Source organism: Mirounga leonina, unplaced genomic scaffold (assembly GCF_011800145.1).
Source record: "Mirounga leonina isolate KUSES-001 unplaced genomic scaffold, KU_Mleo_1.0 Mir_94, whole genome shotgun sequence".
NCBI lineage: Eukaryota > Metazoa > Chordata > Mammalia > Carnivora > Phocidae > Mirounga > Mirounga leonina.
In genome coordinates this window covers 28,042,433-28,063,682 of record NW_023270855.1, presented here as the reverse complement: position 1 = coordinate 28,063,682, position 21,250 = coordinate 28,042,433, and the positions used below count along the sequence as shown (strand labels likewise).

General features: G+C 41.8%; 1 protein-coding gene across 5 annotated transcripts in view; it reads left to right on the top strand.

Annotated features, from left to right (window-relative positions):
* The window catches only part of ATXN7 (ataxin 7), a 138,594-nt gene that overhangs the window by 78,686 nt on the left and 38,658 nt on the right, over positions 1-21,250 (top strand). For all 5 annotated transcript variants that reach the window (XM_034997197.1, XM_034997198.1, XM_034997199.1 and 2 more), the window contains one exon: positions 10,424-10,528. In XM_034997197.1, the coding sequence (XP_034853088.1) occupies positions 10,424-10,528 (105 nt within the window). The remainder of the gene's footprint in view (positions 1-10,423; positions 10,529-21,250) is intronic.

The following is a 21,250-nucleotide window of genomic DNA, read 5'->3' as shown; positions in this document are numbered from 1 at the left end:
CCATTTTTCAAATGCAGAACTTGGAGGGGGTCTGGAGGTTAAGTACCTCGCTTGAGGTTACAGTACCAGCGAAGGGGTAGACTCTCTTTTAGCCCACGTCTTACCCAGGAGCTACAAGCTTAGCTGAATGGTAGTGTTGCAAATCAGATTCAGTAAGGATTTTGGCAGGCACTTCCAGATTTAGAACACATGGCATTTCAGGCTTGGGTTCTGATTTGAAAGGTCAGAATTTACTGACAGTATTTTGAGTAGCTTAAGGTACACATGAGACAGCCTGTCATGTGTACTGCCCATTTGGTCACCCTTGTAGCCTGACGGTGATTTCCCTAATGCAGATTCCCTAGGATTTTGCTGTTTGCCTCCTCTCTTCTGTCCCAGGCACTGTATCTCACTTTCAGTACAAGCAGTGCCAACATTAGCACTTGTGACTTTTATCTGTGGAGGGTCACTGTAAGGCTGGCCACTCACAGTTAGTGATTCAAAATATTAGGACTGTTTTCTTTGATCTAACTCTTTGACCTCTGCTGTTTGGTTAATTGCTTTTTGACTTAAAACATGTCATTTTTCTTTTTTTAATCCAATCTTTATTGACTTTAGTTCAAACAGGGCCCCAAACCATATATATCTTAGCAGGCTGTTGATTGGCCTTTTTGTCCCTAGTTGGTTCCATTGTTTAACATCTTATGGTCAAAGGAAAGTCTGATTTCCTTTAATTATTGGAGTATAGGATATGAGTTTGGGAGAAGTGTGTGTGGAAGGTAGCAATAAAATTCTATTTTATCCTTTCCCAATTGAGACATTCAAGCTCATTTAATAGCAATTAAAAACTTTTCTTAGATTATTGATATTACTTCTGATTATCTAGAATTGGGAGTTAGCATTTGAAATAAATTTGGGACTGACTGTAGTAAAAGCTTAGTCTTGCAGACCAGCCTTACAGGTCTGCCAGGTTATTTAGAAGTGTTTCAGACACTGACGGGGCTGAGCGTCCTCGTATCTAAGGAAACCTTTTTTTTTCTTTTTAAAGATTTTATTTATTTATTTGAGAGAGAGAGCATGAGAGGGAGGAGGGTCAGAGGGAGAAGCAGACTCCCTGCTGAGCAGGGAGCCCGATGCGGGACTTGATCCCGGGACTCCAGGATCATGACCTGAGCCGAAGGCAGTCGCTTAACCAACTGAGCCACCCAGGCGCCCTCTAAGGAAACCTTTGAGGAGCAATGAGAGCAGACCATCCAGAGGTGGATTAAGCAGTCTGCTCTCTGATAGGATGCCTTGGTCGACTTTGATTAAACAAGGCAGAAGGGCAGAGATATCCTGAGAGAGGTAGGGAGGACACTGAGTAATGGAGAGGCTTGTGTACTGAGGTGGAGAAGAGCATGTACTTTCGAAAGCCACCTTCAAATCCCAGCTCCTCCATCTACTGACTCTGTGACTTTAGGCAGGTAATTTCCTTGTGCCTTTCTTGCTTTTTGGGTGAAGTGTGGGGATAGTAATCTTGAAAGGCAGGTAGTATTGCGAAGATCAAATGACTTAATACTCAGCAGTGTTCTTGGAACGTAGGAAGCATTCAGTAATTGTAAATTTTTATTATTTTTGTCTTATGTGTTAATGTTTCTTAGGGTTTCTTGTGTGATTTTTGTTCACTGATACATACCCAGTACTCAGAATGGTTTCTAGGCAGAGTAGGGATTCAATACATGAATGAATAAATGAATGAATGAATGATGTATATAGAGTACTTGCCATGATACTTGTAAGTACTTAATACATAGTATCATAAGAGGTGCTGGCTATAGATGGCAGAGATTGGAAGCAGTGGCCAGTGTAGCTCACTGACAGTAAAAGTAGAAATAATTAGAATCATGATAAGTAAGGTAGACCTAGCACATGTCAGACACACTTCTAAGAGCTTTATGTGTACTAACTTTATCCTTATAACTACCCATTAAGATAGCTGCTAACATCGTCTCCGATTTATGGATGAGCTGAAGCAGGGGAACTTGCCCTAAGTCATACTCCTAGTGAGTGATGATGGCACTGGGATTTAAACTCGGGAAGTCTGATGCAGAGGGCTTTCTCAAATTCTTTTTTTGAGAATCTACTGTGTGCCAGGCACTGTGCTGTGCAGATATGGCACCCACCCTCATGGAGCGTCCATCTTAGGGAAAGAGCCAAAACACAAATAAGAAATAACTAATGAGTGAAGAGAAGAATTATCTGAAGAGACAGGGGCCTGCTTTAAATGAGGGAAGCCAGGGAAGGTCCTTCTGTTGGAATGTAAGCTGAGACCTGGAGCCAGCCAGGCAAAGCATTCCAGACAGAGGGAACAGAATTAGCAAAGGCTCTGAGGTGGGACAGTGATTGGCATGTTGGTGTAATTGTCAAGGAGATGAGAATTCTGGAGTGGAAATTATGGGGTGAATACTATGTCTTGAGGTTGCAAAGGTCAGGCAGGGCCTTCTAAGCATTGGTTTTCATTCTGACTGCATTGGAGAACTACTAAGGGGTTAAGTCAGACTAGGTGATATTTTGATTTAAAAACATCACAGGTTGCTGGGGGTGGGGCTGGGGGGTGGAAGAGGTAGAAGGGAACATAGCTACTGTTTAGATCAAAGACCAGATAGCAGTGATAGGGAAGATGATAAAAAATGGCTCACATTTTAAAGTACTTTGCACGGTTGAAGCATTTTATATTCATTAGTCCCTTCAAGGGGCGCCTGGGTGGCTCAGTCGTTAAGCGTCTGCCTTCGGCTCAGGTCATGATCCCAGGGTCCTGGGATCGAGCCCCGCATCGGGCTCCCTGCTCTGCGGGAAGCCTGCTTCTCCTTCTCCCACTCCCCCTGCTTGTGTTCCCTCTCTCGCTGTGTCTCTCTCTGTCAAATAAATAAAACCTTAAAAACAAAACAAACAAAAAAAACCAGTCCCTTCAACAACCTATGAGGGAGGTGGTTATAATTACTTGACCATTTATAGGTGAGGAAACTGAGTCAAGGCTAGTAGGTGGCATGACTGGGATTTGAATGCAGCCAGTCTGGTTCCAGAGGCCGTGCCTTTACCCACTAGGCTCTATTGTCTTTGCAAACAAAGTTCTTCCATCCGTGTCTCCCATGGTCCATGTGCTCACAGTAGCTGCGGTGAGGAAGGAACTGCAGACCCATCTCTGGCCTCCTCCCTTGGCCTCACACTCCACCCACAATCTCCTGTGGGCTTGACAAGGTCCTCCAGAGCTTGTCTTCAGCCAGGTTTCCCCCATTTTCATCGTACGGGCATTTTGTGTCTCAGTCTGTTGCATCAGCCCTTTGGGACCACTGTCCTCGATCTGTTTCCCTGCTGCCGTTACCTAAGTTGATCCACACTCATGCCAGAGTGACTTTTTCTATCATGTGGCTTCCTCACTTATTATTTTGGGTTCTCCCTGCTTGCAAGGGTATGGCTTAAACTCTGAAGCATGGGCCCTGACCCTCCACAGGGAGAGGGGTGCCAGCAAGCCTCCTCTGCTGGCCCGCTGCCTTTCATTGCTTACAGGGATGAGTGTGTGGTCAGCAGCAGGATTACGAGACCACTTGAGTGTTCAGCTCACATTGTAAAAGAGTCCCTATTTGTGTATGTATCAGTCTTACGTGATTTTAATTAGTGAGAGCTGGGGCCCTTGCAGCAGACATTGCTAGTATGAATATATTTTTGAGGTTTTGTTTTGTTTTTTGCTCACATTTATTGAGTGTTTACTACATGCTCAGCACTGAGTGCTCCCCATGGATTAGTTCATTTAATCCTCAAAATAACACTTTGAAATATAGGTCCTGTTAACTGTATTTTACCGACGAGGAAACTGAAGTTCAGAGAGGTTAAATAATGTAAAACCATGATCACACAGCCAGTAAGAGGAAGAATAAGGACTTGAATCCAAGTAGTGATTCCACAACTGCTCTTAGTTACTGCACTGACATACTAGCGAAAGAGAAATTGCTGATGTGCATATTTGAGAATCAGACCCTGAAACGTGAATTTTTTTCCAGAAATGGCCTCCAGGAATGGGATCGATCATGTCTTCAAGGGAAACCGCACCCTTGCATGTGTGTATCACTAAATGGCATACCCAATTCTAGTGGATGACTCTGTCATTAAATGACATAAAGGCACAATTATAACCTTGACTTATGATGGCCCCACAGGGACTTTAATACTTTGCTTATTATTCATCAAGTAATATATGACACATATTTATTTGCTGCTTCCTATTGGTCAAGTTAGGCATGGTCAGTCCCTTTCACTAGAGCAGGAAGCCATACAAATACAGAACTTTTTCTAGTGGGAGGAGATTAAGGTTCACACGGCTAGATGGATTGTTACAGATTGGGCATGGTACATTGTGGAAAGGCTCACTAAGGCAGTGCTCTGGGAACATACAACAGGGTCTGCCTAGCCAAGTCTCCAGGACGGTGACCTCGAGGCTGAGAGTGAACGGAGTAAAGCAACAAGCCAGGTAAAGATGTGGAGAAGGTGGTGGTTCCAGGCAGATGGAACAGCGGGTGCCTGGGTGCTGTACAGGAGAGAGCATGATGTGCTCCAGGAACCAATCAAAGGCCAGAAGGGCCAGCTGCAAAGAACCAGTGGGGAAAGGGGCAGGTCAAAGCTGTTCGAGGCCTCGTGGGCCCGTTTTTATCCTAAGAGCAACTGCAAGCTATGGAAGAGTTCTAAATGCTGGTCGTTACCTCACAAACAGACAGCGAGAGCTTGCTTCTCGGGATCCGTGCTAGGGAAGGCAAGGAGTCTGCTGTCAGGCAGGACTACAGAGGTGTCTGCTTATACCTTACCATTCATAAGTCATGACTCAGTGAGCAAAGGTCTGCAGTGGGATAATGAATGGTGTGAGTAAGAGCACAGTGGAGAGGGCAGTGGAACTGGTTCTTACTAAATGGTGGGAATTCCAGGAGGAAGAGGGGAAAGTTTTCCATGCTACAGGAACTGTTTTGGCCAAAAGATAGGATTGTGGGAAGACAAGGCAGGCTCTGAGAAGGCCAGGCAGTCTTGAGACTGCAGCAGGTTAGCTCAGACAAAGAGCTGGGAGAAGCCAGAGTGCTAGGGGCCTTGGTCAGGGCTTCAAGCCCTCTTTTGGAGCCAGCAGAGGTCTTCAAGGAAAGGAATAGTGTTAATGCATTCGAGGGCTCTAGCTTTGGCAGTAGGGTGGAGGAGGCTGAGAAGGGAAGAAACTCTCGTTCTGTTAGGAGATCTGTCCTGGTGTGTGGAGGCCACCACTGTGGGCACCGGCAGTGGGATTGGCATGGAGGAGGCAGATTTAGGCAGCGTTTCTTGGGAGAATGTTGGGAGTTGCCTGGGCTTGTGAGCCCCGCGTATCTGGGTGCAAATGTCAACTCTGCTTCTTACTAGCTTGTAAGGTCTTACTATGTGCCTTAGTTTCCTGAGCACTAGTGTGGGTGCATGACTCCTATCTCACAGGCTGGGGAGGGGGCTGTTGCATGAGCGCTGTCTAAGCTCTCCTAGAGCTTTGCATGTATAAACTCTTTTTTTTTTTTTAAGACTTTATTTATTAGCAAGAGAGAGAGAGTGCAAGAGTGCACAAGCAGGGGGGAGGGGCAGAGGGAGAGGAAGAAGCCGACTCCCCACTGAGCAGGGAGCCCGAAGCGGAACTTGATCCCAGGACCCAGGGATCATGACCCGAGCTGAAGGCAGTGGCTTAACCGACTGAGGCACAGCAGGCGTCCCTGTATTAACTCTCTTAATCTTTCAATCTTGTGAAGTGCCCAGTAAACTCGGTACTGTTTATCATTACCATTTGACACATGAAGAAACTGAAGTTCAAGAAGCTTAAAGACTTGCCTAAGGACACACTGGATTCAAAGTGATAGGGAGTGGTCCTCTCCCTTAGCCACTCTGCTTACAATACCTTTGATAGAGAGTAACTAGTTGGGGGGCGGGGGAGGTGGAGCCATTTGAAGAGAAGACACCTGAGCCAGACCTGACAGTGTGTGAATGTACTAGGCATCTTATGACGAGAAAGGGCAGAGCCTAGCTGAGAATAGCTTTCTGGGTGTAAGGAGAGAATGGAGGACAGTGTGCCTGGAGCAGAGTGGGCCAAGGAGAGAGGAGCAGGGAGGGAATAAGGGAACAGAGAGTGAGAAGGAGGTGGATGAACATCTGGCGGGGCCCTGGGGGCTGTGCTAAGGGCCGAGATTTTATTCCCAGAGGAGTGGGAAGCCACTGGAGAAATGTTAATGGTAGTGATGTGATCTGCTGGAGGACTTAAAATCACTTTGTCAGCCGTGTAGAAGAGATTGTAGACCAGCTGGTAGATGGACTTCTTCCATAGTCCATCAGAAAGGTGCTGGAGGGAGGCTCTCCAGCAGTGGCTTAGATAATGGAGAGAAGTGGACGGAGATTTTAGAGTAGAGCCAAGCAGACGTGCTGGTGGCTTGGATGTGATGAGGGAAGGGGGGAGTCAGAGATGACATTTGGGTTTTTAGTTTGAGCAATCAAGGAGATGAATAGTCATTTACCCAAGAGAGGGAAAGTTGTGCTGGGTGGAAACAGGGCAGGGTGGAAAGTGGAGTTCTCTTGGACATGCTTATTCCTTTTGAGATGTATATAAGACGTCCAGATGGCAATGTCTAGTAGGCAGTTGGATATATGAGTCTAGACAGAGCTCAGGAGCCATCTGGGCTAGAGATGGAAATGTGGGAGTCGTTGGCATGTAGAAATTGGGGAGCATGGGAGAAGGGAGACACCCAGGGTACTGCAAAGGTGGAATACTTTGCTTACAACACACACATTCTGTTGTTGGACTCAGTTCTCAAAATGGGGATAGTAGCACCAAAGTGACTGAATACATTCCCTCCTCTTTAGGGTCTGGTTTCAGGCAGAGAGCCTTCATTCTACATTTGCCTGTGGAGGTTCTGCACACGTCGTAGTGTATACATGTGCTTAAACCCAGTCCTTCCTAGTATGCGGGCCTGGGGTCTCCGAAGTACATTGATGGCCTAGATGTGGGTACTGGGCTACTTGCTAATTGGAAGATTAGAGTGACCTGAATCCTGAAAAAGATTTAGGGCTTACACACAATAAAATCCATTCTTTCAAACTACTTCAGAGTACAGGGAGCCAGGTACAATTTAAAAACTTTTCATGATTTTGAAATATATAATGGTCTAAGTTGTATGTTTACAGTGTACTTTTTATAAACTTTTTAAAAAATTCAATAGTAACTAATTTTTATAAACTCTTTCATTTTTTGGTTTAAATCAATCTTTTACCTCCTTGCATTTGGGCAAGTTTTATATGTTAATTTGTAGATAGGCTGATTATAAACTTATGCTTTAAAAATATTCAGAAACATACATACTGTCTCTCACAAAAATTTCATTTTCTCTGTTGCCACAACATTCCACATTCTGTTCCTGTTGCTAAGGCCTCTGGAATGTCCCAGTGCAGAAAAAGGATATAGAACTCTTTTTTTTCCTCCCAAAGACATTTTATTTAAATTATTTTGTATCTTTAGCTTACTTCCAAATATGGATATCTGGAAGTAAAGAATTTAGAAAGCTAAAATTAAAGTTGCTTTCGATTTTCATAACTGGAACTCGATTTCTGGAGGTAGCATGAATTGGATTTAAGTGTACCATGTTTCTTTCCACGGGGATTGTGTGTGCACGCACACACACACACACACACACACACGATCATATGCACCCAGGCAGGCTTTTTCGGGAGTGTGATGTGCTGGTGAGGTATTAAGAACTGAGCTCACAGAGCACACCTGAGTTTGAGTCCTGGTTATGCTTTCTTGGTGGGTGATAGTAGACAAGTTCATGTCTCTATCGGTAAAATGAGGATTTTATTGTAGGATAAACCATATAAAAAGTCCTTAGCACAGGGCCTGGTACATAGCAATCTCTCAATAAAGGCCAACTGTTTATCCTCATTATTGTCATCATCGATTGCAAATGATCTTAAGTTATTGAGGAAACTGAAGTTTTTACAGAAGTATAGATTCCTGGTCCCTTACAGAATGACTCCTACCTTATTTTTACTAGTGTTTCTAAATCTCACAAAAGGAAGAAAAGAATCACAGCAAAAAAGAACAGTTTTCTATATAAAGGTTATTGTGGCTAGCTGAATTGCTATTACTTGAAAGGATTGGTACAGTTCTTAATTTTTTAAAGTTGTTTTATTTATAAAGGGGTTGGGGGGCTAGTCCCTAGAAGTATTTGGTGTCTGGCAAAGTGATATATTTTAAACAGCATTGCTTAACATTGAGTGCTGTGGGAAGCCACACAAAACCAGCACATTGCAGTCGTCTAAATCTAAAGTGAGACAATTTAATGCTGTTTTAACTACCATTTAATTAATAAAACTAATTGAGTCAATTTCATTAATGAAACTGATTTGATATTTATAGACATTTCATACTTCACAGCTGTAAATTATGAATGCTATGTTCTGTAATTCAGATTTTCTTAATTGGTCTTGTATGGAGGCATTTAGCACAGGGGTATATGGAACTTGAAACTATATTTTATTTTTAAAATGAAATATGTCAAGAAATTGTGGCCATGGAAAATGGCTTATTACATGTTGATCATTGCATGGATGTAACCTTTCCTTTTCTCCCACATGTACTATTTTTAACTTAATGTGGGCATGCTTTCAAGGAAAATAGCACATTGTTTGGTTCTTATTTTTCATTAAATTATTAAGTTTAGTCACAGAAGTCAGTAGTCTACTAGAAGCTTCTTGCCTTATCTAATCAGTTTATCAAAGGTGTTCAGCTCTGACATACCAACTTAATGGAGGTGGAAACTGGAAGGAATTTCTAGAAATCACGTTCCTCTGATCTTCAAGGGACCAGATCCAAGCCATTGTTGTGAGTCAGAATGGAATCCCAGCTACTGACGTAGACAAAGTACTTCATCTCTTTGTGAATCAGTTTCCTCCTTTTTAGAGTGGGGTTGTAATGGTATCTACCTAGGTAGTTGTGAGAAAAGAATGAGATCATAGCACCTAGAAACTGCTCAGTACTGCCACTGCATCCCAGAATCTTGTTGGTCCCTGGTATATTTCAGATTTATAGCTAGCGATCTGTGCAATTCAGTGTAATAGAAACTGTTTAAGAAAATCTGAACTATATCCATGTGTAGATATTAGATTAGTAATTTGATGCTTTTAGTCTATAATCACTTTACATCTCCTCAGGGCATTTTCTTTTTCCTGTAAAACTACCATGATCACCCAAGCTGGAGAAAGTGTGAAATTAAATCTTACAGGAAAGAAAATGGATGCCAATTAGTTTTGGATCTTTTTTTCCCCTTTAAACTTGGTATTTGGTCTACTAAACTATTTGTCTAATTGAAATATGCTAATTATCCATTCATTGCAGATATTCTAAATAGTGTACAATACTTACTTAAAATCAGCAAATATCTTTTTTTTTTTTTTTAAGTAATCTCTATGCCCAATGTGGGGCTTGTACTCAACAACCCAGAGATCAAGAATCCCATGCTGTACTGACTCAGCCAGCCAGATGCCCCTAAAATCACCAATTTTGATTTAAGACATTAGATTCTGGATCTGAAATGTTAGCACTGTTCCCTACCTGGATTATTGTTAATAAATAATTATTCATGGTTAGGACTTTTTAGTTAACCACATATTACCAAATATCAAGTCACTTTCAGTTTTTGTGTATATGCAGATAGTTTAGTTTTACATTTGTGTTTTAATTAAGTTAACTTCTTAACTGTAAAAAGTCCAACTTGTATCTTGCCCTAGTCTAGTAACTGAACTGAGATTAATGCATGAAATGCTGTGTTTGTACCAAAGTTCCTTGTGTTCAGGAGCCACCAGTATGTGAGCAAAAGGACTAGAGGTTCTTGTGACCTGAAAAAAGAGTATAAAAATAATTTTCTTTGTATTACATGCTGACCAAACTGGCAATTTTACTCTTCAGTGAAACCTCTGCTTCCTTTCTTAACTGTTCCATAGAACTCAGAGACCAAATGGCTGGAATAGAATGCATAGTTAAATCAAACCATTAGATGATACAGCTTTGTGAATTGCTAAGCATTTTATGTGGTTGCAGATTCTTACCCATAACCCTTGGTGGAGTTCATCTAAAGTTGCTTTATTGTGTGAGTGTATTCATTGTTTGCATTTTAATAGATTTGTCTGTTTCACCTCATACCGATGATTTTTGGTGCCTTTTATTTTAACTCTGAACAGTGTTTCTGTAAGCCTGATTTGATTTCTCTCTTAATAGTCATGGTGCCTCAGTTACTTTTACATGTTACTGGAGTAACATTTGAACTGGTGTACCTCATCTTAAGGCAGCTCCTTTAGAAAATATTGCTAGCCTAAATGGTTTCATATTCATCAGAACCAGATGAGTGAGTGATGCTCTTTCTTTTTGCAGACATGCCAATATTTGGTCTGTGTCCAGCCCACGATGATTTCTACTTGGTGGTGTGTAACGACTGTAATCAGGTTGTCAAACCGCAGGCATTTCAATCACATTATGGTAAGTGCTCAACCATTTAAAAATCATTATTAGAGGGTAAAAGGTAAAGCAGGATTAAACTGAAGGCCAGGGCGCCTGGGTGGCTCAGTCATTAAGCGTCTGCCTTCGGCTCAGGTCATGATCCCAGGGTCCTGGGATCGAGTCCCACATCGGGCTCCCTGCTCAGCGGGAAGCCTGCTTCTCCCTCTCCCACTCCCCCTGCTTGTGTTCCCTCTCTCGCTGTCTCTCTCTCTCTGTTGAAAAATAAATAAAATCTTTAAAAAATAAAATAAAATAAAAAACTGAAGGCCAGTGACAGCATGGATAGGATATAATATCCCTCCCTCTGTCAGGTTTTCTAATTCATCAAATGGGTTAATGCCTATTAGATGTTGGGTATTTTCTGAATTTTATTAAAAGTGATGTGTGTATTCTAATTTGTTGAAATTAGACAAGGAGAAATGTATTTTATAAAATCTCTTGAAATAATTGAGTCAGTATAGTGAAAGGTTTATTTCCTTCTAGACCTCATGGTTGTGAATTTAGTGGATGGTAAAATCATATATACACAGTGTGGACACATGTCTTTCTTAAAGAAAATGTGATTTTGAAACTTCCAAGTTCAGTAGTTCTAAATCCAGCTTGACATCATCTTCAATTTGTGAATATGATGAAGCTATCACAACTTCTCCATTAAAATGCATATATACTTAGAAATGAAGCCATGTGTCTTTAGGGATTTCATGAACCCCTGAGCCATCCCTGGGCTTTTAGGCTCCACGCCTGCTGTCTGGGTATTTAATCATGGAAGAATCCAAATAAAATGGCTTTGCTTTGTTATAATGCCACCTAAAAACATAGTTTTATACCCAGTTGGGTTCAATAACAGCTCAGAAGTATTTGAGTCTACACCTTGATTCAGGCATGAGGATGTATATAGTATGATCCTTATTTACCTCCTTGGAGTTTGCAATCTAGCTTAAGAGACAGGCAAAACTAACTAGAAATACTTTTTAAACAACTGTGAGTTGTTTCTTCATTGTCCTCAGTACTACAGATGCAAGCTTGAGACAGAATAACAACAGGATCCTTCTATAGATAGAGTGTTTAAGTGAGGCTTCTGAGGAGGTAACCCTGGTGACCCGAACTGTACATGATGGGATGGAGCCACCCATGTGACAATCTGGAGTAAGAGCATTCTTATACAGAGGGAAGAGCTGGTGCACAGTTGACCACCATAGGTGGAGGGTAGTTAGTGAAGGGAAGTAGAGACTAGAGAGGTCTGCGCTTGTGGGCAGGGACCCTGATCGTGCACAGCCTTGAAAGCCAGAGTAAGAAGAAGCTTGGGGGCATTGTAGGGCTTATTATATAAGAAAGTAATGTAGGCCCACCTCACTGGTGAATTTGCTGAGAATAAATTGTAGAAGGGTAGAAGCAGGGATGAGTTCAAAGGCAAGACATGATAACAGATTAAGGCTAAGGTGGGGCACTAGAGCAGGGGAGACAGCATAGCTTTGAGGCGCATTTTAAAGCTAAACCTTACAAGGCTTGCTGTTGGGACAACAGTTGTTTTAAGAGTCACGTCATCATATCAACATCCCACCATGTTTTCCTGAAGGAATAGATTTTTTTATGTAACCAGAAAAAGGTTTTTTGAGTTTCTGATTCTCAGTGAAGCCCTGGGGTAGGCTCTAGAGTGAGTACAAAGGTGAATAAGATATTGTCTTCCTGATTAAGAGTCACAGAGGTTAGTATTGGAAAAGGCAGTTAATCAATTGCCAAGTATTTTAGAGTTCAGGATTTTTAAGCCAAACTAGACTGGATTTAAATTTAAACTTGAAAGAACCATAAGCTGTTCATTTGCCCTGAGAAAGTTTTCCATCCTCAGCTTCCTTTGTTACAGAGTCAGAATAGTAATAGCAACCTCATAGGTTCTTAGTGACCATAAGTGAAACAACATGGTAAAGCTACATACGCCTCATACAATGCCTGACACATAATAGGCATGAGAGAGAGAGATGAAAGTACAGCTGTAGATACAGGAAGGTTTGTGTCTAACGTCAAAAAATAGTCCAGGGTCTTAAGAATAAGGAGGAACACAAATTGCTTCTTGATGAAAAGACTTCTTAGAGAAAATTGCCTTCGGCTTAGGCAATTCTGAAGAGTAGAATGGCTCTGTTGTCCCATGTGCAAATGTTTTTCTTCAGTTTTTAGGTATGTAATACATGTCCATTGTGGAGGATGCAGAAAATACTTTTTAAAAATCACTTATAATCCCCTAAAATGGGAAGTGTTTTGATGGGAATAGATAGGGCTACCATACCTAACTTCCCAGTTTGTGCGCTCAACAGCCACATTTGGTGGCCCTAGGTTGGCAGTAGCGATGATATGAGCAGAGGCAGGAAATTCCACGCTGTCTGGGATGGACTGCATGGAGTCTCCTTTGGCCAGGGCTGATGTTCCCACACATAGATGGGCAGTGTGCCGAGACAGGCTGGGCTAGCTGTCAGAGCCTCGGTGCCCCTTAGACGCCCCTGGCCTTGATGTGTTGTGCTCCAAGCTTCTTAGCCCCAGAGTGGTGACTTAGTGGTCCTCCAGAGAGGATTGGTGGGGGGCCCGACTGGATCAAAAGGGACCAAAAGTGGCAGTGTGAAAACAGCTGCAGCTTAAGGCAAGGCCCACTAAAAAGGTGTCACCTCTTCCAGGACTCCCTTAGGCAGAAAGGGGCCCTTTTGGTCCCCTCTTCCAGAAGCACCTCACACACTTGTTCCAGCGCATCTTATGGAGATGATTTTCTCTCTCTCACTCTCTTTTTAAGAATGTCAGTGTACTGGGGACAGGGGTGAGGGAGTCCCATAAAATCACATTTTTACCCTTTTTCTCTACCAGTCCCTAGTCCACCCAGTATCTTCTAATAAGATACTTGTAGAAGGAGAAAGGAATGGTGGTCACTTCAAACATGTAAATGAGAAGATGTGCATGCAAGATTCACATACTCAAATGCCTTCTGTGGCTATGCAGGGGCTGGGATGGGACTGATAAAGACACTGGGTGGGGGTGGGGGTGGGCTTGGTCCCTCTAGTGGCAAGAGAAATATTAAAGCTGTAAGAGAGAAGAGTCCCTGGCAGGAAGTTGGGTCCCAAGTGTTCTGAGAGAGGTTTTCAGCTGGGAAATGTTGAAGGACCTCCCTCTGTGAGGCTGATGGCAAACAAACAGGAGGTTTGGACATGCGTAGATGAGAGGCATTGGGTGCAACTGCATGAAGTGGAGGGAGGCACCATGTGATGACCCTGGAGAGATTTGGGACCCACACACCACTCACCTGGAGGGAAGGAGGGGTGGGCAGGATCTCCAGTGCCAAGAAGCATTCCCGGTGCTGTCAGTGTCTCTTCTATCCTTGGGGATAGGGGTTATAACAGGAAAAGTTTGGTTTTGGTTTTTGTTTTTTTGTTTGTGGTTTTTTTGGAACCCATGTGTTTTTTTGTTGTAATTCCCCAAGGCCCATTCTTATGTATTAACACCAAAAAGAAATTTAAATTCAAAATCCTTCCCAGTGGCCATTATAGTTTGTTTATTAGGTATTAGGAAGAATCCATACCTGCCAATCGAGGGATTCTCTTTTCTTATCTTTGTGCATGAAATTGGTGAAAATGTGTGGGCAGTCTTCTGTGAATTAATGTATTACTGATAATCATCTGTGACTTTTATGAACAAGTGAGCAGTTGCTGCAAAATCCAACAGGCAGTTCCTTTAAAACCACTGCTGCCAGGGCAGAGAAGGAAGCCACAATAGCAACAAGGCTTGTAAATCGGTTCTTGGTGGTGGTAATGTTACTGTGAATTGGTGAGCAGCTTATTACCAAGAGTAGTGAGAGATAATATACTTTTTTTGCTAGCCGAGCTGCTTTTTTGGGAGCTAACGATTAACCAGGATTTCCATGTGAGCAATGATGTTGATTGATAGTATTGTCATTTTGGCATTCCCAGTTTCTCATTGGTCTATTTGCTTTCATAGTGTAGATTGCTTTTGTTCTTGGAAACAGTGTAGTAATATACTTTCTTGATGTTGTCTTAATGTTTTGAACTAGTCCGGGATACTTCATATTTTTCCTTTAGTTACTTGGTATTTTTGAGAGCAAGATGTTCCTTACTGTTAATTTCAGATTTGAAAGTATAATTTGAATCATTGGATCCCAAACCTTCTGTGCATCTGAATCAGAGAGGAGCTTTCTAAATGGGCAGCTTCCCAAGGACCATTCTGACTGACTAGATGGGAATCTCTGGGATAGGACCTAGCAATCTACATTCTAAACCACTCCGGAGATGGATTCTGACCCCCAGGCTGGCCGGGATGCCCTGGGATCACAGCAATCCCTCCACTCTGTCAGGGTTGTTGCTCTGTGTTCCTGGTGCCTGGCACAGTGACTGACGTAGATTGGCACTCAGCAATTTGTTGAGTCTAGCAAGGATGGCACGAAAGGAGGCCCTTGTTTTTTTAAACTGATTTTTAACTTTTTTTATTACGTGCTAGAAATGCCCTGTTAAGTGCCTCTAAAACTTTGAGTACGGAGGAGGGCTGAGATGGGCCAGAAGCCTTAGGGCCAGAAGCACCCTTCTTTTGAGGTTGTTGACCAAGGTGGGAACCTCAGTTATCTAGTAGTAAATGTGTTGGTCCTAAATTGGCTACTGAATAGCATAAAATGTGTAGTCCTATTTACATATGTTGGCTATGGATCTGAACAGGTTGGGTTCGCTGGTGATTTGTGGGGTGTCTTTGGGGTTTTGTTTTGGAAGAGCTTCCCAAATGATTCTGACACACTGTGCATGTCCTGGTCTTTGCTCTGCTGCTTCTCTTTGAGTTTGCTTACAAAGAATACCTTAATTCCTCTCAACTTGTGTTTTGTGCAGACGTGAGGTGATCTTACCTAGGTTAAATAAGTGAATGCTGGTCGTTCAGCTTGGACAAGTGCCACAGTTAGAATCTCTAATAAATTGAAACCCTGCTTGAAAGTCAGCTGTTAAAGTATTTTGCCCCAGGTTAATTAAGTTGACCCATTTGTTCACCTTTTGGCTCAGCCCTGCGTCCCTGAGCAAGGCCTCATGGTCACATGTGCCTCTGCCACCTTTCCCCGATTTTAATCAATTGGGTTCTCTATTTATGATGTGCTTACATAATTCCACTTAATATTTTTCTTTAAATCAAACCACTTCTATTTAAATAAATCCTTTACAAAGAAAATCTAACCAGAATCCTCAACAGGAAGACTGGTGTTGTTTTCCAGAGATGCTAAGTGTAAAAATAAATAAAGTGAAGAGGTGATTAAATTCTTTGTTGATGTTCTTGCCTGTGCTAGCTCTGAGCCCTGAGACCTGCTCCCTTTGTGGAAAAGGAGACAAGCACGTTTTAGGCAAGTGTTATCCACCCGGTGGTGTGATGTTTGTTACCAAGAATTGAAAGAGATTTGGGAAAGGAGTAAGTTGTCACTTGAGATTTAATGTTGTTAATGATGGGGAATGATACCTACTCAATGTTTTGGGGAACACCGGCTCAAGCTGTTGGATTTGGTTTCCTCTCATGTTTAAGGAGCTGTCTGTCCCCTGAGGCCAACCCCAGCCCTAGGAAGTTGTCATGCCTAGGAAGCAGATTCTCAAGTCACATTTTGATCTGCAAAAGGATCACAGAGGACAAATACCCTTGATCTTTTATCAGTTGGTATTTTGTATTGATTATGTACTGAGCCCCTTCCAGTCACCATGAGTGGTGTGTGAGTCTGGTCCTCAGCGTAAAACCTATTTCCTCTCTCAGACCTCTGTTCATAGATGGGAGGTGTGGTGGGGGGTTGGAATTTTATAAGTCTGGCTTTTTCTTAACTGTGAAAGTAGCATTAGCAGAAATACTGCTGTGATCTTATATCTTTCTCTACTTGCAGATAATTACGATCCTGCAAAATTAACAGCCGCACGTATTGCTTGAATTTAATGTTCCTTGAAGTGCACTGAGGTGGTTTGGATTCTTTTAGATGCCAGCATAAATTATATTTTTCAAAAATGTAATTTTCATCAGAAGATGAGTAAACAGAAATTACTCATACTTTTTGAGCTAATTAAATTGGTTTCAAAGAATGTTAGTGTACGAGCAGAATGAGTCTTAATCTGTGAGAGCCGATAGGCTGGTTCTGGCATAAATGCTGATTCCCATTGTTGACAGCATTTCAGTAGTTGTGACCAGTAATTGCTATCATTTGATTGAATTAATCTACATCACAAAGCAGAGCTTTTGCTGTTTAATAAAGAACACCCTTCCCCTTTTGCCATATGGTTGAAAGTAACAATTTCAGGTATTTTGAATGAGTTATTTTATTTGGTCATTAAGTAACTTTGTTTTTGGATAAAGAAAAAAATGTTCCTCTGTTCTGTCCATTGTGCTGGCTAAATTTGGCCCCTGCATTTTTATAATCTGGGCCTTTTTCTGCTTTGAAACTTTTAGTGATAATCTTTTCAGGATTGCCATTCATCTAAAAGTCCACGAACTAATGATGATTTTTAAAGTATTTGGTGATTCACAAAGCATTGTTGTATGTATTGTCTCATTTCCTGTTCTTAGCAACCCACTGAGTGGATAGTTCTATTTCCAGTTTACAAATAAAACTCCTAAATTAAATTTCTTTCACATGGATAAAATGTACCAGGCCAGCTTTTCTGGCGACTCATGTCTATTTCTCTTGCATGTAATAAGGATGTATAGAGTTAAAAGAAAATCTAGGGAAGATGTAATGAATTCCACATGTCACAAAACTATCATTAGTGACAGATGTCCTAGCTCAGGTAGAACTTTAAAGTTGGCGTAGAGTAGCTGGGTCAGCATTGTAAACCCATTTCCTCAGAGAGAACATTCAGTAATTCGAAGACGTAATGGTAGTAGGTAGATAATCGATTTAGCATAGTTGCTGGATTTCTCTTCAGCCTGTTCTCCTACTCTGTTTTAACCTTAAATCCTAGGAGTCCAAAGCCAAGCTCCTCCTCCTCTTGTTTCAGCCCCATAACATGCTGTAGCTGTTGCTGCTGCTTTTTTTTTTAACGTGCAGATTTTAACAGATTTCTTTTTCTTTCTTTTTTTTTTTTAAAGATTTTATTTATTTATCCATTTGGGAGAGAGAATGAGAGAGAGAGAGAATGAGACGGGGGAGGGTCAGAGGGAGAAGCAGACCCCCCACTGAGCAGGGAGCCCGACGCGGGACTCGATCCCGGGACTCCAGGATCATGACCTGAACCGAAGGCAGCCGCCCAACCAACTGAGCCACCCAGGTGCCCCTAACAAATTTATTTTTCAAAAATAAGGTCTGTCATAGTCTGATGGCCCCCAGTCGCGGACGGTAAGGCGAGGTCCATCATCATTCCGTAGCTTCTTTAGAGAATTGGTTGGCATATTTATTTCTGCAGTCAGTATAAAGATTGAAACTTGTTGCAGAGCCAAACATACTTCACTCTTTTGCTTCTGAGACATATGCCAAGCCTTTCTCCAGCAGTCAGGGCTGAGTCAGGGAAGGGAGCTAACCAGAGCAGGCACATCAAAACGTGAATGATATGAAGGTGGACGTTAGTGTAACTCTCAGTGGAAATTTGAAGTTGACCATTTGACCTAAATTTCTTGTCACCAAAAAAAACATGATACAAAATAAATGCAGTGAATTCAGTTTTTCTTTGCCACAAGCGAAACAGTGCTAATTAATTTTTTCATATAACTTCAGTAGTATCAAATAAAGGACCACTTTGTCCCTAGCTAGTATTTTATCTTTTTTCCTCAGTTATATAATAAGCGGTATCTTTAAGTGGTGTTATTGGGGTGCCTGGGTAGCTCATATTGTTAAGTCTCTGCCTTCAGCTCACATCATGATCCCAGGGTCCTGGGATCTAACCCCACATTGGGCTCCTGGCTCAGCAGGGAGCCTGCTTCTCCCTCTCCTTCTGCCTCTGTGTCTCCCCCTGCTCATACTCTCTCTCTGTGTGTCTCAAATGAATAAATAAAAAATATCTTTTAAAAAAAAGGTTATGCCATTTATGGGAGCAACATTTAAATTTATAGTTATAAAATGTATTGATTTTTCCTCTTAATGAATCTCTGCCTCTATTAATGTGCCTTTCCAATTGCTTAAAAAAATAAATTGGCTGTGATATTATTCATGCTTTTAACAAATATTTAGTGAGTACCTAGTGTCAGCTCTAGGCATTGCTCCTACTGAACAGTGTCTCTTGCAGCTTACAGTCTGGTTAGGGAGGGTGGAGACAAAATCAAGTAAAATAAGATTACGTCAAGTAGTGATAAATGCTAAGAATATTGTGAGAGAGAATGACCACTGGGGCAAGACCCTTTATGTAAGGCTAGTCAAAGAAAGCTTCTCTAAGGTGTTGATTTTGAAACTCACTGAGAAAAAGAGCCAGGCTTCTGAAGATGTGGAAGACCGGTGTTGGACACAGAGAAAATAGCAGGTGCAGAGACCCTGAGGTGGAAATGCGCATGGCAGAAAGGCCAGTGAGGAGGTGGAGAAGCAATGTGTAAGGACGTGAGGGGTCTGGGTTAAGGTTCAGAAAAGGGGGGACTACTGGGGATCTTCTTGGGGTCACCAAAGGATCAGGATTGGACAGTGCAGGTGATTCGAAGTTGCTGGAGGGTTTTGAGCAGGAAGTGTCCTGATCTGATTGATGGTTGCTCTGTGGAACATAGGGGCAGGAGCAGAATCAGTGAGACCAGTTGGTGGGCTGTTTTGCTCTAGTCCAGTTGAGAGCTGAATCAGGAGAGAAGGCTTACATCGAGATTGTAGCAGAGGCTGCAGAAGCTGAGAGTGTGGCCGGAATTGCAGTCGGCATGGAAGGAGAAAGCCAGCAGGGTCTGCTGATGGACAGGGGATTAGCAATATGGGGAAAGAAGGGACAAGGAGTGACTCATGGGGTTTTGGCTCAGGCAACTGGATGAATTTACCTAGTTTATGGATCCAGGGGAGTTGTTCTTCCAATTTGTGTGGGGGCTTTTTTTTTTTTTTTTGTAAATGAGGTGTACTGACTGGAATGAAAAGCCTTGATGTATTATATTCAGTCTTTAGGCATTTTCTAAATATTGTAGGGGTTGAAAATAATTATTGCAATGATGCCAAACTTAGGGGTCATTTATTCTTTTTAGTTTGTTGTTGTTGTTTTGTGGAACGGTAGTTACCTAATCCTAGGTGCCTACCTAGTCCTAGATGCTGGGAAGCAAAAGAGGATGTGCCTGCTTTCCTGGGACTTCTCAGCTTCTCATTCAGCTAACAAAAACATACCGATTCCAAAGCAAAAACACAGGCATTTTGATGTTTTTTTTATTATTAACGTAGTAATATACATTGTAAAAGAAAAATAAATACGAAAGAGGAGGATGAATATGAAATCAGAATGAATAAAGCTCCTTCATGTTACTTTTCAGGGCTGCAGTTTGGCATATACCCTTGGAAGCTTTCTAGACCCTGCACATAGACCTATTTGGCTGCATATTTCTTGTTCCCTCATTCACATTAACATTGGATATGTTATAAATTTACTTTTAACTTAATAACCTATCTTATTTTTTCATGTGAATTCATACTACGCCACTTCTTTTTAAAGACTGCCTATTATTCCACTTTATTAGTGTATTTAAATGAATTTCACCAGTCCTCTATTGGTAGACATGTAGTTTCTCAGTATTGCATTATGACAGGCAGTGCTTTAAAGAACATTCTTCTTTGGGAATGTCTGTCATTTATTTCAGAGTATTGATTCTCCACATGGAGGCTGGTTAGAGCTGCCTTCCAGCTTAGTATTACTGTGATTTAATGAACTACTTCAACAGTTCTGATTTGCATCACCGGAATAAGGCAGTGAAAATGTGGGTTTCTAGCAGCATTAATCAATCAGTAAATAAATACTGTTTATCCACCAGTGCTTTTCTTGACCTGTCTACTATATATAGAAATCATCGGGATGGCTGTGCTTCAGATTTTAAAGGGGGATATTTCAGTATATAAAGCCGCATTTTAGTTATATTTGCTAAAAGATGTTTTTCCTGAGTCACTTCACAAGACTAATGTGTATGTTTACTGGTTATGATACACAGACACCTGCTCTTCCAACCCTGTTCAGCTGTGGTCTTACATATGACCAGAAGAGGGAGTTTTTATTGCTTCTTTATGCGTGTAACACCTACCACCTGGCTGGAATAATTCCGCCTATGCATGTGCTAGTCCAAGCCCATAAAACAAACTGGTTTGAGGCAAGTGGCTAAACTTAGCTCTTGGCTTCCTCATTTCACATTGTGTATATAGAAATCCCAGTCTTTAGGTTTACTTCTACATTTTGTTATTAAGACAACAGTTCTCAGATTGAACTTCAAAGAAATTTTATACCTTTTCCTCTTGTGTATTTGAAAGCTTAAAAAAAAAAAGAGAGAGAGGGCGCCTGGGTGGCTCAGTTGGTTAAGCGACTGCCTTCGGCTCAGGTCATGATCTCAGGGTCCTGGGATCGAGTCCCACATCGGGCTCCCGGCTCAGCGGGGAGCCTGCTTCTCCCTCTGACCCTATCCCCTCTCATGCTGTTTCTCTCTCTCAAATAAATAAATAAAATCTTTAAAAAAAAAAAAAAAAGAGAGAGAGAGACAGATTAGGGAAGGTAATTATCTCAGTTTTAAAAGTTAAGATACAAGCAGTAAGCCCCTAATCACACATGTTAAGAGTTCCTG